Source organism: Drosophila obscura, unplaced genomic scaffold (genome assembly GCF_018151105.1).
Source record: "Drosophila obscura isolate BZ-5 IFL unplaced genomic scaffold, ASM1815110v1 contig_179, whole genome shotgun sequence".
Lineage (NCBI taxonomy): Eukaryota > Metazoa > Arthropoda > Insecta > Diptera > Drosophilidae > Drosophila > Drosophila obscura.
Genome location: NW_024542766.1, coordinates 7,555,978 through 7,572,053, shown reverse-complemented (window position 1 = coordinate 7,572,053; position 16,076 = coordinate 7,555,978). Strand labels below are relative to the sequence as shown.

Genomic DNA, 16,076 nt, shown 5'->3' with positions numbered 1-16,076 from the left:
TTTCCGCTTGGGCTATGCTTTTATAAATCATTTAGGCGGAATAAACACTTCAAATATATCAAAAATAATAATTTAAAAAAATACTTTGAGAATAAAACTTCTATGAATGAAAGTCTCTATTATTTATAACTTATAGAAAAAAAAATTAAACTTGTACTCCTTTGAATGTAAATTCATCTTAAATTGGTGCACCTTCCTCTTCTCTAGAATCATCTAAGTTCCCCTCATTCCCCTCTGTAAAAATGGTATAATTGCATTATAAAGGGAATCCCCATTTTACACCCAATTTTTCGAGAAGTTCTTCCTCTTTCTTTATGTTCTGTAAAAGTTTAATCAACTTTTGGGTTGAGAAATCGGTTTGTAAATTATCCAATTTTGCTATAAATCTTTTTTTGAAATATTTCTTTGACCAACATCTGCTGGGATGTGCCTGCTAATAATTTCAATATTTGCTAGTGCCAGACGATGATTAAGTGATTGATTAGGAGGGGTCGTTCTTACAGCCCCCCACTCGATGATTAATGATTATGCAATGTATATTCTGGATAAATAAAGTTCTTTTGTGCTTGGGGAACCGCACTGCCAATTAGTTGGACTTTTTCCTCAACAAGTTTTACCAGCAGCCTCAGCCAATCAGCAACAAATCAAGTTTTCGCTTTTCATTCACCAAAACACCACAACAACAACAACAACACCTGTACAACAATTTTTACGCTTTTAGTTGTATTTGTTTGGAAAATTCGCTTGGACAAGAACCAGCCCGCCCTTGGCTCAATTATTTTTGATGGCGTTGTACCCAAAAACCTGGTCTATCGAACGCGCCCCAACCAATGCAAAATGCAACGAAACAAGTTTCAGATTTTTTGAATGATGGCTAAAGTTGCGAAAAATACGAGTAAAAAGAGACTCGAGTTTTCGAACTGCAATTTTTCTCTTAAGTTGAGCGCTCGAGCGCTCTCTCTTTCGAACCATTTGTTGCTTTTGCCAGACAGTCTGGCATTTATGGAAGAAAGAGATGGCTATAAAGGGTAAGCAAGAGAGAGGGCGACAGAGGGGCAGAACAACCCTCCCACATGCAAGTGTGATGTGGGGGGGGTGTGGGGGGCGCGTGGACTTTTGACATATTGAGCAGTGAAATTCCCCTGCTACTGAGACGCTTCTGAGTAGCATGATTCACATATCATATGAAAGAATAAAAGTGCACGAAAAATGGGAGAGGGTGAGAGGGAGAGAGAGAGAGACAGAACACCCAGAAAACTAAGCAGGAAAACCCTCAAACAGGAACTAAAAGAAAGAGAAGAGCTGGAATAAATTTCTGAAATATTTATAAGATTCTTTTTGGTTCTTTTGTGGTGGAGGGAATGCGAAAGAAAAGTTTTCAGTGTGGCTTGGGAGTGAAGTACAAAAGTACACCAAAATTCTGTAGCTTAGCAAAGTGAAGAACTTAAATTAAAAGTAATTAAGAAGTTGAGAAAGTTTTTGCTTATCATGGAATCCCCCTGTAGTATAGAATTTAGTAGAAATTTCATAAATATATCTGAGAAATGAATCTTAAGTCACAAAAATCAACATTTCTTTTAGATGTGATAATTAAAAATTTCATTTGGCATTATTTGTCGTCAATTGAAGTTGATTGAAGTTTCTACAGCTAATGGTTTATTTTTGAAAATTTCTTGAAAATTTTAACTAAAAAATAGATTTTTTGAAATCTGCATTTTTTATACCGAATATCTTTATCAGGCAGATTGATTGAAAGTTTTTTATAATTATATTTATTTCATTGATTTATTTATTAAATTAATAATAATATTAATTAATTAATATAATTAATATAATATATAATTAATAATAATAGAAAGGTTTCTTTTCTTGAATGCAGAATTCGAAAATCTTAAATTTAGAATTATTACTAAAAATTCTTTTTTTTTTTACTTCTAATCCTTAACAATATTTCCACAGCACAATAATCGCTTTATAAACATTTAAAAGAAACTTTATCTGAAATCCACTCATGCATTTCCTTGGCACAAAAACCTTTGCAAACATTTCCCAGCCACCAGCCACCTACATTTACCTTAGCCCAACGTTTGTGTTCCAACCTTCAGAAATAATCATGTCCGGGGGCTGCTGCTTAACTATTAAGCAAGTGCGTGGCATGGCCTGGTCCAAAATGAAGGCCCAAAGGCTGAAAATGCGAAACAACTCGCTTCAGTCGACAGTCGACACACACACAGGTGGGCGGGCAGGTGTCTGCTGGTGCTGCTGCCACCTTTGCCTATGCCTCATGTTGCATGTGGCAGCAACAGCAACAGCCAACACACACCTTTTACTTTCAACACACAAAAACGCCGACAGTCAGTGGACTTGGCCACTCTCTTGGCCTGAGTTTTCCCTCTCTTTTGCGTGTCTCTCTCTTGCCTGCTTTGCCTGCTGTTCGAAATGCTGTGCTCTTTTTCGAACTCGTGAGTTTTTCACTGGCCGTGGCGCAACCCCAAGAAACGTAAACGTATTTGGGCACTCGGGCATTGCGGTTGCCACAAGAAAATGTTGACGGCAAAACGACAAAAATTTCGTTAAAAAAGATTACTTCAAAAATATTCCAAGAATATTTAGAAAGAATATTTCAAGTAATTTTAAAAATATTTCAAAAATATTAGACAATATTTAAATGAAAGTTTAACTTGCATAGAAATAAATATAGCGGAAATATGTATTAATATCTGCAAGATATTTTATTTGTGTCTTTGTGTGGTGCAAAAGTGAAATCAAAATTTTGTGAGTGTGCCATAAAATTGTCGTAATATTTTCTACTGCCTATTTTGCGGCGTGTTTGTTTTTTGTGTGGATATGAGTGGTGCCTGAAACTGGTTCAATATTTGTGCAGAAGCAAAAGGTAAATGTTGTTTAATTAATACGAGATGAGCCTGGATTTTGGGGCCTCAGCAGGGGGCAGGCAAATGGAGGAGCAGCAGCGGCGGCGGCAGTCAGATGTGATGTGAGATGTCAATGACTGTGGGATGTCCCCAGTCGTCCCCCGGGGGGCATTCAACTTCTAGCTTTTGTTTACTGTGTAGTGTGGAACTCTATCTCTTTCCCCTCTCTGCCTGTTTGTGTGGATGTCCTGCAACTCTCTATATCTCCGCTGGATGTTTGTGTGTTTTGTTTGTCCTTCTGTTTTGTCGAAGTTGTATTTAAAGAGGGACAGAGAGAGAGAGAGATAGTCATAAAAAGCAAAGGGTCTGAGAGGGCAAAAGGTAAAACAAACAAACAAAACACACTACGAGGAGGAGTCCAAGGGTTCACACATGTCCGTCAGTCAGTCGTCAGCGCTGCTCTCCATCTCCTCTCCGTTTCGGTCTATGGAATCGAATATCTCTGTAAAGAGTAAGCCCATCCCTCTGTCTATCAGCTGTCTATCAATTTCAGCAATTACTTTAAATGTCAGACAGACAGACATTTCATTCAACATTTTCTGGCCAATGTCCATAAATCTTTGCGCCTAGGACATCCTCAAAAAGGGGACATAAAACAGCAACAGGCAGGACCCGGCTCCCACTCCCACTCCCACTCCCCACTGGATTGGTGTTTCTATATGTTGCTCTCGCCAGCTCTTTGTATAGAATTTACAATGAGCTAAGCGGCTTTGGGCACACGCCTCGTACGAGTCGAGTAAGCACCGCAGAGGGTTAAGCGGGGGCTAAGCCTCATGTCAGCCAGCGGGCGCCACATGGAGACGACTCGTACTCCATGGGGGAGCAGATGCAAAGATGAACCGAAGTCAGATTAAATGGGTAATTTAGTAGTGGATTCATTAGAAGATACAAAAGTATCTAAGCAGAAAGTGTAATGAATTTTTGGCTTGCAGAAATTAAGGATGTGGGATTAGGGCAGATGCATAAACTTTGCAGAGGGTAAGCATACATATTGCTTACTGGGAAGTAGTTATTGGAATGTATTTTGCCGTAATCCCACGAGATTTTATCTTTAAAATATGTTTAAGAGCAGAAAATGGCAAGAAAAACGAGAAGTTTTATAGAGAACTGTCTTGGCAGTTCCTTCGGAATATGACAGTACAGTGAAGTGATCTTCGAACAGAGCTGCTGCTCTTGTGCAGTTATCTCTTTTTTCGGTTATATTTTCTAATTTTAATCCATGGAGTAAACTCTCAGATCGCAGCACCTCTACCTCTCTCTTTTATGCAGACAACAGCCTTGGGTGTATAAAAAATATAAGTATTGCGCTTAAAGAGTACTTAATAAGAGCTTCCAAAACCCAAAATATATGATAGATTTGCTATTAGTGCTTCTCTGATTAGATTCGCTTATAAAATTATTATTTTGAGAGCATTTTCGAGGTTTTGTGCGAATATTGATGAATATTGATATGAGAATCTTGATGTTGAGCCATGCTTGCCTCACTAGGAAATATTTTAACTGGTAAAAAATATGTTTAAATGTGTAATTTGTAAACCAAAAATTAGATGGAAAATTAAATTAAATTAAAATTAATGAATCACTTTCAGTGATTTATTTATCGTTTATTTAAGGACGCTCCTTTTCCTGCCCAAAATCTTCTACTACCTGGCAACCCCGGGTACGCGCCTCCGCCCAAAATCTTCTACTACCTGGCAAAAGAAAAATCTTCCCTTGAAGGAAATCATGCAATGCCTTTCCCTTAATCTCTAAAAGAACAACAACAATCACAGCCACACCCACACCTCTCCCACGCCTTAGCCTTAGCCTTTGCCTTCGCCTTGGAGCTTCATTAAAGTGCAATGAACTTGGAGGGTTACGTGTCCCCCCGCTTCTCTCTCTCTGTGTTTCTTCTCTCCTTTAATTTGGGTTTGGGTTTGGGCAACGTGCAACCCTCCTCGTGCCTTGTGTGCCTTGGCCAAAATGGCACTTAATTTAATGTTAAATTTATGTAAGACAGTCGGAGGCTAATAAAAACGCCTCTCTGGCATAAATACAAGTTTTATAGAGCGAAAGAGAGAGATAGAGACAGAGACAGAGAGATTCACACTATTGTTAGGGGGGAAGGAAAAAGCACAGGAAGAACACACGGACTGAGGTATACGGGAATACAGGACATGGCCAGGATACGTGGCATGGGCAGGGGCAGGGGCAGGGGCAGGGGATAGTACTATGCAAATGGCCGCATAAAATGGGTTAAACGATGTGGCCTAAAAACGCAGTTGGAGAACGAGTTTGCCGCAGTGTGGCAACTGTCAAGTGGCGAAAAACCACAGCAGAAGCAGCAGAAGAGACGAAGCAACACCAAATGCCGCAACACACACAAACACACACACACACACACAGTCTGTTGCATGATTTAGGGCCATACGGTAAATGGCAATATATTTAGTTCCTTGAGGATACTCCTCACTATACTCCTGATGATCCTTAACATATTTTGCCCCTAAATTATGGTGCTTGGAGGTGTGTCTCTCATATGGAAAATCGATGAGGGAAAATGTGATTAGCACAGCAACTAGAAGAAGCAACAGCAAGGGGGAGCAACAGCAAAGGAAGGGGAGCACCAAGGTAGGCGGTTCGACATCCATTTGCGTGTCTTCCATCTTCAATGAAGTGGCAGTCAAATGACAGGCGGGGGAGTAAATCGAATGACAGGCGGAGGAAGAGTAGATCCAATGACAGGCCAAGGAGGTGGAGGCTGGCGGCTGGCGGCTAGCAGCAGGCAGTGGAAAACTAAACTACAGAGTAACTTAACAAATGAGTTTATTAATGAGCAAACTAAACAGGTTCCGAGAGAAGGAACAGAACGAACAGTGCCCTGACATGCCCTGACATTAGTGGCGGGAGCAGTTGGGAAAAGTTTACTCTTGCTTAAAGTGCAAAGGTTAACACTGAATGGAGAATTGAAAAGAGCACTGCTACATACTCTGTTCAATGTATTTCTAATAGAAAAACTTCCCATACTTTCGTTCAAAGGTCATTTATTTATCTTTCAACTGAGTAGGGAAAACTTTTGAAATTTTGCACTAAAAGTTCTTTGAAGGTCAAAGCATTGAACTTGTGCGAGTTTTAGTTCTGGAGGGGTTTTTCGTAGCTTTTTAATGGCTCAAGAGAGTTTTTCTAGATGGCAACCAATGCCCGAATTAAATACTACCTTTGGGGTAATTTTTTTTTTAGCACTCTTTGGGCTCATAAAACATTTAGTTGAAGATTTTTTTTGCTAGTTTCCCAACAAATCATCCTTTGGCAGTCAGTTCTCCTTTGCACTTCCGCATAGTTAAACATATTTAAAGAAATTGCCCCCCCATTCATTTAGATCTCAAGGATTCCCTTTGCTGTGTCTGTCATTTCATGCATGTTTGATATTTTTCGCCAATTTTCCTCCAATTAAATGGTTTGCAAATGCCTCGAGCAAACAGCCGGAAACTCAACAATCCTTTTGTGTGTGCCCCCCAAAGAGCCGGGACCGGGACCGGGCCCGAGACCGGCAACGGTTACGACGGGCCTTTTCATTTATTAAAACTGTCAGCGAGCGAGCGAGCGAGCGAGCGGCACGGCAGAAGCAACAAGCAGTCAGTAGGCAGTAGGCAGCAAAGGCGACAAAAAGTAGGAGGACGACGACGACTGAACTGACTTATCGGCGGTGCACAGGAAGAGGAAGAGCTGGAGGAATCCTCTCCCACACGATAACATTCTATGAATGGAATTCTGACAGCTTTATGGGCGTTACAAGCGCATTAATAAAAGTGTCGAACATGGAGCAGGCGGAGGCGGAGGCGCAGTAAGCTGGGGGGGGCATGCCCCAAAGTCCCCAGAGATGAGTTGGCACGCAACCTTCAACTGTATGTGTATGCGTATGTGTGTGTGTGTGTGTGTGTATTTATTTTTCGCCGAGTTTTTCGCTGTTTTCGCTGTTGCTACTGTTACGCTTTTGGCCTTGTGAATGGCAGCAGGGCATTCGACACTCGACACTCGACACTCTCGAGTAGAAGGAGGCCTTCTTGCTGGTGCCGCTGCTGCTTCGGACTGTGTCAAGGATTACAAGGGATAGCACCCATCCATAAAGGCAGCCTACCCTCTCGTAATTACAAAAAAAAAAAAAAAAAAAGAGAAACAAAAAAAAAAGAGAAAGCATTGCACACACACACACACACACACATCAATTATGCAACCGACAGTTGTCCCCCCAAGGAAATGTTTTCCTTTTTCTGTGTTTTCTGTGTATGTGTTGGTTTTTTACGAGTCATAGCAGAGCCCGTCCTGTCGTTCATGAATTATGGCCGTGAATGAAAGTGAGTTCTTTGCGCAGAATAAACCAACAAAAAAAAGTTAAAGCTTTAACTAGCCCGAACGACAGACTTTACTTCACTTTACTCCTTTACACTGAAGGGGGAGGGGGGAATGGTAGAACTTTGCCAGCAAATGAAAATTCCTAGACAGCAAAACTTTTGCAGAGTTTTAACCGACGAGCGGTAAGCGGCAAGCGGCGCGTGGAGAAAAAAGAAATGAAAGAAAAGCACAAATAAATGCAAATTAAATTAAGCACAAAACTTTGTTAATATGCTAAACAAAAGTTGTATGCCTCATCGGCAGAACATGGGGCAAAGGGGGAAGAGGTTCTGTTGCTAGTTACAGATTTTTAATTAAAGAAGTTACAAATTACAGGGGGGGAAGCACAACACACAACAGAGGCGACAATAAACCAGCGGGGGGTCAATGGGAGTAGTTCAAGGAAGGGCAAGTGGAGATAATGTAGCCAAAGAGGAGAGAGACAGAAACTAGAGAGACCTAAACTAGAGATACAGAGAGAGAGAAACAGCTGCTTTCGACTGCATTCTCTAGAATATCAAAAACCCTCCATTCTCTGCCATAAGAAACTCTTCTAAATTTTACCTCAAAGCTGTAATTTATTTGACCTTTTTTCACCGGTTTGAAAAATACTCGTATTTGCACTGCATTTTGGTAATTTCTCACAGAGTAGTTTTCCGTTTCCTTTTTCCTTTTGGCAGGTATTTTTTCTTTTATTTCCCTACAATTCCATTCCGCTCATCATCATTAGTTACTCTCGCGTCCACTAAGGGTGTGGGGGCTAATGCTAATGGTTGGTAATGCCTTGTTTGAATTCGGGTCACAGGTCACCATTTTGTCAAGGACCTGAAAATTCCATGCCTAATTATCTCGTACATACTCGTAAAAAGCCAGGCCCGAAAAAATAAAATACAGCCAACAAAAATTAGGGAAGAGAAGGCCAAAAAAAAAAACTGTCAATTAGAAGCGTCGGCAATTACGCGAATATGTTGCCACCTCTGAAGCACTGAAGCACCTCCTGGGGCACTCACCCTCTCTGGCCAGACCACAGTCTGTGCTGCGCCGCCCTCCCTTAGCCTATTTACGTGGCGTACACTTTTCATTTAAATTGAACGAACACGTGCTTTTCGGCCACGGCATAAATTAGAGCGACTAAATTAAAAGTAAAACACGAACATCACGGCAGCAGGAGGAGCAGGAGAAATGTTTACCAAAAACAAAAAAAATTAAATAGCTTCAACACTAAAGCGCAGACCTGGACCAACCGCTTGTTTATGGCTTTTCGCTTTTGTATTGCAGTGAATAATACCCTGGAAATAGAGAGGGTATGATGGCTTTTGGAAAGGAGTTTTAATATAAGAAAAGAGAATTTATAGAAGAAATAAATTGAGACTCCAGAAAGGGTATTATTAAGGGAAATATAATCTATAACTGGCATAGAAACATTTGACCGAAAATCAAGACTTTATGGGAACTATTTAGAAGCTGTTCCAGATATTTTTTACATCATTTTAGCAAAAGAGTTAATAAACAATTCAAATCGAAGCATTACCACAGAAATAATATATATAAGAGCAAGTTTCTAAAAGAAAATCTGTGAAGTTTGTTAAGATATACGAATCAAAGGCTCAAAATTGTATTTTTAAATGATTTGCGCCCAAACCAGCTTCTAAATTGTATGACACCGGCCAAAAATTAGTCTTTTATGCGTTAAATGTTTCCACAGAAAATCCAATCAAATCTCTTAAGCTAAAGTTCTTTATTTTTCGTTTTGTTATATCAACAAAATTGAATGCAAATCGAATGACAATAATCGTACGAGTATACATATCTAACACGGAAACAAATACTCGTAGATTTCCCAGGGTATCTACTCATTCAGGCCCTAGGGGCAATATTTTCCTCTATGTTTTTCCCCTATTTTTTTGCTCTCCTTTTGCACTCCTTCCCCATGCAAATTACATTTTATGCACGAAATTAGTTACCCAAAAGGCAGCAGCTCTGCTCTGCTGGCAACGAAATAAAATGGTCGAAAAATGTTAAAAGCCATGAAACGAGTTTTGTGCAGACATGCATGGAATTTCGTTTTTGCACTTCTAGGACTCAAAGAGCACTGCATAGGGAGGGCGGGGTTGACGGGGCGGTGCGGCAGATGGCAAAGCACTAAATATATATTTTCGCAAATATATTCCCCATGTTTTTGTGGGGTGCCCCCAAAAACTAAAGCATACGCTTGAGGGTCTGGGTCCGCCGCCAGTATACTGCACTGACATCGATACAGAATGGAAAATAACACCGAAAATGGGAGCTCTGCAATAGAGGGAGGGAGCAGTAGGCAGGAGGTTACAGCGAGGACATGAACGATGGCATAAACTACATACATGTGTTGGACATTAGAAGCTGGAAGGACAACAGCAAAGAGCAATATGCGTGGGGCTGCCTTATGGCGGGAATACCAATTAAAATGACACCAAACGCTTGGGGAAAACACCTAAACATCCATATGGAAATATGATGGAAATAGAGTAGAAAGGAAATGTTTATAAATTGAGGATTTAAATTTTAGAAATGTGGAAAAATTTTAGGGCGTTGCTGAATGGACATTTTCCTCAATATTCAAGCTATTTATATATTTTATTTTATCCTTGGTCCCACTCTGTTCAACCAAATTTCAAAGCCTTCTTTGAGCAAAGAATTTCCTGTGCATTTCCTCAAATCAAATAAGTATTTTCCCTAACATTAGTTGGTTTTATTTGGCCACTTAAATGCTCAATTGGCCCTATATCTGCTCCCATTTCCTCAAACCTCTTGGCTCAAAAACATCTTGCGTAAAGCTGTCTGCCCTTTGAGGCTTATGGTTCCTTCGTTGACTGCAATTGACAAATATTACGCATTTTATCTCTCTACTAATAACTCTGTTCCACTCGAAAAAAAATAGCTTTTCAAACGTCATTCCGTTCTTCGAATTTCAATTGATTTTCCTCTAGGTTTTTTCCTTCGATTTCTTTCGGGTTTCCTTGACTTTTTTTCGATTTCTTATTCTGGCTATAAATCCTTGGTTCCTTTCTTTACTTATTTCCACTGCTTATGACGTCTGTTGCGGAATTGTTCGGTGTGTGTGCCTGAAAAGCATTTCCTTTCCTTTCTTTTTTCGACAGTTTTGCCAGGAAATTTATGCGCAATTTTTTGCAGGAACGAAAAAATGGGTAGGAAAAACGGAGAGTGGGGAAAACTTTTTTTTTTGGGGGGCGGGTATTTTAAGCGAATTTTAAAGCGGGGCAAAATGGGAGCCCTCGTGGATATATTTAAGCCATGGAATTCATTTGTTTAATTGATGTGAAGCAGCCGTTGGGCAAATCTCAGTTGTATTTAATATTGAATGAATGCAAAATGCGAAAAACGAAGAGGAAATACTTTGAAGAGAGTTGTTGAATGATTTTAATCATTTATTTTTTTTTTTATTCTATGGGGTATTACGAGTGACTACACTCATTTGCAAATATCGAATGCAATCTGAAATGGCTTTTTCACTTACTTTATCAAGTAACTCTTTGGTGCTGAAAGTTTAATTGAAATATTAATTAAACCTTTTAGTGTGGCTCAATGGCATGTAAACAATTGATTAAATAACAATCAGTACTCCATTTTCCCATTTGTGCCTTGCATTGAGTGCGATATGAACTGCATAAATGGAATATAATAATGGTGTCTGGTGTCTGTTGTCTGTTGCCTGACGCTTTGGCTATTCATCGATTTCACCTAGTACAGTGGCATGCCCTCGAGGGCATCCATTTCAGCCACATGCCCCATGCCCCATGCCCCATGCCTATGCCCATGCCCATTTCTATCCATGATATGGGCAATCGTTATTGATTTTACCACCTTACAGGGGGGTGCCAGTCATTCCCATTCCCATTCCCAGTCCCCCTCGCCAGCCCACCTGCCCCAACCATCGATGCATATTGAGTGCGCGACAATTTATGAGCTTTATGTGTCACTTCTGATGCCACTTTCACTGGCTTTTTTCACCCACACAAACACACACAGATGCACGTATACTTATTTTTATATGTATGTGTGGAAGAGAGGTCTAGGGAAAAGACAGTCACGTCACGCATACTTTGAGGAGGAGGGACCCTGACGGCGACGGCGACGGCGACGACGACGACGACAAGCCAACCCCCAACCCCCCACCCTCCTCCAGTAAAACGACCCTCGAATGGAACGGAACGTCGAAATGGACGTCTCAGTTACAGAAAAAAAAAAACATTTCTTCCCTTCCCCTCTCGCCTCTCCACACCCCGCTCTCCCACTCTGGTGGTGCTCTCTCTGCTCTGTCACTGTCCCTTTCGGACTCTCATATCTGGGCATATCTAAACGGTAATTGCTTGCCAGGGTGTAGTTGCGTTTTATGACCCAGACAGCTGTTTTTTTCTTACCATACCCAGTAGTCGTTGCATGCAGGGATATACGACTGCAGAAATTATGCTATTGAAAGCGCTTTAAAGTTTAAAAAGGGACATAGGGTTTTTTTTTAAATATTTATTTAAATAAAAAAAAAAAAAAAAATATGTTGCACAGCTCATTTACATCAGAATATTTTAACAGCAGGAGCGAATTAGCTCCTACATTACTTATACAAAACTATCAGGGTTTGAGTTCGAACTGTTCAGTTCTCTGGCGTTACGTTTCAAAAAAGACCTAATTTGGTAAAAAGTTATCCGATTTAAATAAATGGGATTAGACCTAATTATCAAAAAAATAGTCGAGCGTACGGTAAGATATAAGCCATACTAAAAGTGCGTTACATAAATATAAATTTAAAAAAAATACCAAATATGTATATGTAATTTTCAAATTTAAATCTGCCCATTTACATCAGAATAGGATCATTAAAACAAACAGGACCATAATTAAAGCAATCCTTTTATCTTTATTTGAGCCAATTTTAGTATAACAAGAACCCTACTGAAGAGAGAGTTTTGAAGCTCTGTGTTGCCTATATCATTTATCAATAAAGCCTGTATAATTTTCGTATTTTTTCAAAATTTATTAATTCCCATAAATGTTTGGTTAGTAGAGGGTATCTTCTAGCTCAAATTCTGTACTAAAATGTTCCTTCATGTTCTCTTTTATTCCTCTGATGCCATTTATGCCTCCGCTTTTAAATCATGGCCGCTTTAAATCATAGTAACATACATTTCACAGTGCTTTATAGCTTTAATCGCATTTGAAAATCGCGCTGAAAAGCAGCAGCAAAAATTAGTTAATTTATTAGGCTTTTCTCTCGTTTCTCCTTTCGACCCTCCTCCTTGTTGTGCAATCAAATCAAGTGCCGAAGCCCCAGAGTCTCGTATTCGTTGTAGTAGATTGTGGATCGCCCATCAGGAAATTCTGCCTGCAAATTGATATTATTAAATTTGATGCCAAAGCAGAAAAGCAGAATGCAAAAGTCTGATGGAAAAATATTTGCGCTGTGCGCTTTTTTTTTCTATTTTGCACAATTTTTCGCTTTTGCTTTTTTCCAGATAATGAAATTTAACTACCTCTTTTTTTGTTGCTTGTATAAGGAGATGAAAAGTTTGCCAAACACAAACATGAATGGTAGAAATGGCAGCAAAAAAAGGAGCGATGGAATGGACAGGGAGTAATGTGTGAATGAAATGAGTTTTGGGAATGGTTATGTTATGGAAGGTTTTTTTTTTTAAATGTACAAACATTTATTTTGATAACAAAAATTGGAAATCTGAGAGGCAGATTATGTATTTAATGTAGAGAACTACTTAGCAAAGATTTCTTTATTTCTATAAAGATTTCTGTATCAAAACTTTGGCTAGAAATAATTCCCATTACCTCCATAGCCTCCATAAACCCCTTTTCTTTAGCAAACATCTTTTGCTGCTGTCTTTCGCTTCACTACAAAATAAATAACATTATTTATTGCCGCACTCGGACACGCCCAATTAGTTTTGATATATGCGCACATATAGAAGCCAAACAGACATGACACTGCTCTTCGTGCTGGCCCAATGAGAGAGAGAGAGAGAGAGAGAGAGAGAGCGAGAGCAGCTTAGACATGCAATTTCATGGCCAGGACTGCTCTTGAGTTGTTTGAAGGAGTGAAATGCACGTACCCGAGCACATCTTTTGTCATTTTAATTGAAAATTGTAGCCGTTTGTTGAAAGCAGAAGTGGCCGGTCGGTTGGGTCGTTCTTTGACGCCTTCTTTTGCTGTTCTGGCCAGTGGCCACTTGGCTGGCAATCATTGCATTTGTGGATATTGTCTGTCTGTCCGTCTGACGGGGATTGTAGCCATTGTTCGCCTTTGTCTGGGATTTTACTTCCTTTTGGATTCACAACACAATTGTTTGCCAGTTGATTTGGCATTTGTTTGGACAGCTCATTTCATTGCTTCAATCAGCATTAACTTTTACACTTTATGCTTCATTCCATCAATCAATATTTCACAGGGAATCTTCCTCACTTACTGTATATTTTGTGAAAGAATTTTCCTTTCTTTTCTTTACTTTACATTTTGGGAAAGAATTTCCTTTCTACAATTCCCCTGCTCATTTCCCTGCCCCCCTGCTGCTCTCTGGTAATTCCTGCAATCATTTTCGCACTTGACTGAGCTTTTGGCATAATACTATAAATAATATAAGATGTATCTGGGGCAATTTTAAGCGTTGACTTGCATAAATAATTCCCACCATTAAGGGTCGTAATGTAAATTAAGTATACGCCGTGTTGTTTCCGTTAACAGCTTCTCTTCTGTTTGGCTGTGGCCGTGCCCCTGCTGCGCTGTCTCGTTGCATATTGCTGTGGCAATTAGCGTTTTGCAGCCAGCAATGAATCATCTTTCGTATTTATTTATGTGCAAAAAGGAAGGGACAGAACTGTAAACAATTTGTCTGAAAAGTTGTTGAACTTTCAAAATGGGTTTTGTTTTTTGTATGAGTATTTTTTATAGTGAAATGCTGTAGAAGTTTGTGGGATGTTTCTGTGCAAGAAATGGCAGATCTTTAGCTGTGGAATCGTATCTGAATCGCAGCTTTTATCAGTCTAGGAATATCAAATATTCCTCCCAAACTAAATTCACAATTTTCCCATTCTGATTACTTTCCAGAATACGCAATAGTCGAGGCTCTCTGGATAGCATTGGAACCGCCGCAAACGGCAGCTCTGCGGCCAGTCAGGCCAGCTCCAGCGGCGGCTCCACCACCCACAGCAGCAGCAGCAACAGCAACAGCAACAGCACCACCGCCGCTGCCGCTGCCAATCACAACAACAACCACATTAACAACAACAACGGTGGGAAAATGGATGGCAGTCCACACCACCGTCCGGGATCACGCAATGGCAGGGATAACTGGAGCAAAATGCCCGAGCCCCTCAATGGCCAGAAGGGTGGGGGGGACAAATCGTCGGAGAAGTCATCGCCATCGCGTCGAAGCATGGGCGGTGGCAGTGGGGGATCCTCCAAGCAGGGATCGCCCTCGTCTTCGTCGCGCACTAAGGGAGTGCCCCCCAGCTTTGGGTATGTGAAGAGGGCCAATGGCAGCATGTCCTCCACGGCAGAGCAGCAGAATATTGTCATGATGATGGCAGCCGGAGGAGCCGGAGGAGGAGCGCAGCAGGTCAATGGATTGCCCTGCGGCAGAACCGCCCATGTGTCGGCGGTGCCAAGGACAGCAAACGGCCGAAAGATTGCGCCCGGCACTCAGACATTGCCCAATGACATGAGCAGTGAGTGGATGCCAAAGAATGCTTGGACAATGGGAATGCTAATTCTGTTTTCTTCCACAGAGCTACCACCGAACACACAGTGTCGCAGCTTCTCGTTGACAGGACCCACAGCGGCACAGCTGAGTCAATCGATACGCGAACGATTGGCCACAGGATCGCATAGTTTGCCCAAACCAGGCAGCGATATGCATGTCTTTCAGCATAGGTAAGTATATATAATTATTATTACAATAAGCATTAATAAAAACCCTTTCCTTGGCCCCCCCCCCAAAGAATGTCCAATCGCCCTGGCACGCGTCACGATGGCTCCCTCTCGGACACCCAGACCTATGCAGAGGTCAAGCCCGAATACAGTTCGTATGCCATGTGGCTGAAGCACAGCAATACGGCTGGATCACGGCTCTCGGATGGCGATGCCATTGAGCAGCTGCAGATTGGTTCGCCAGCGATGACACGTCATGGCCACAAAATGATCCACAATCGATCGGGCGGAGTACCGCCAGGTGGGCAAATGCAGCCCATGCAGGGCAACGAGTCGCCCTATGTGCAGAGTCCACGCATGAACCGCAGCAATAGCATCAGGTGGGTTCTTCTTTCTAACCCTAATCCTTTCTTTTCCTGCATGTTTTACCTTCTATCTGTCTTTTTACTCTCTATATGTCTCTCCTCTTGTTCTCCCTATTTTTCTTTCCTTTTTCTCTGTATTTTTCTCGTGTTTGTCTGTTGGTTTTCCCTTCGAAAAGCTACTTGCAAGAGAGGACATATCCAAGGTGACCAGAAAAGTTGTTTTCCTTCGCACTTTTTTCGCCCATTTCATTCTCACAGGAATTTAAGTTTCATTTTTCGGTTTCGGTTTCGGTTTTGGTTTTGCTTTGCCACGCCCAAAAACAATCAGCAAGCCTCCCTCCAGCTTTTGCCACTTTTTATACCGCCAGCAATTTGCATTTTACATGTTGCATACTTGATGACAAAGTGCTGTCACACACGGGGCCAGGCAGAGGCGGTGCAGGCGGCAGACGCGTGTTTCGTGTATGTCTGGGACTCTGT

General features: G+C 41.1%; 1 protein-coding gene across 5 annotated transcripts in view; it reads left to right on the top strand.

The window, feature by feature from the left end:
* The window catches only part of LOC111080758 (protein sickie), a 209,087-nt gene that overhangs the window by 148,650 nt on the left and 44,361 nt on the right, over positions 1 to 16,076 (top strand). For 4 of the 5 annotated variants that reach the window (XM_041592292.1, XM_041592289.1, XM_041592291.1 and 1 more), the window contains 3 exons: positions 14,410 to 15,029; positions 15,090 to 15,234; positions 15,303 to 15,611. In XM_041592292.1, coding sequence (XP_041448226.1) covers positions 14,410 to 15,029; positions 15,090 to 15,234; positions 15,303 to 15,611 — 1,074 coding nt within the window. The remainder of the gene's footprint in view (positions 1 to 14,409; positions 15,030 to 15,089; positions 15,235 to 15,302; positions 15,612 to 16,076) is intronic. The other variant, XM_041592290.1, reaches the window with a different exon arrangement.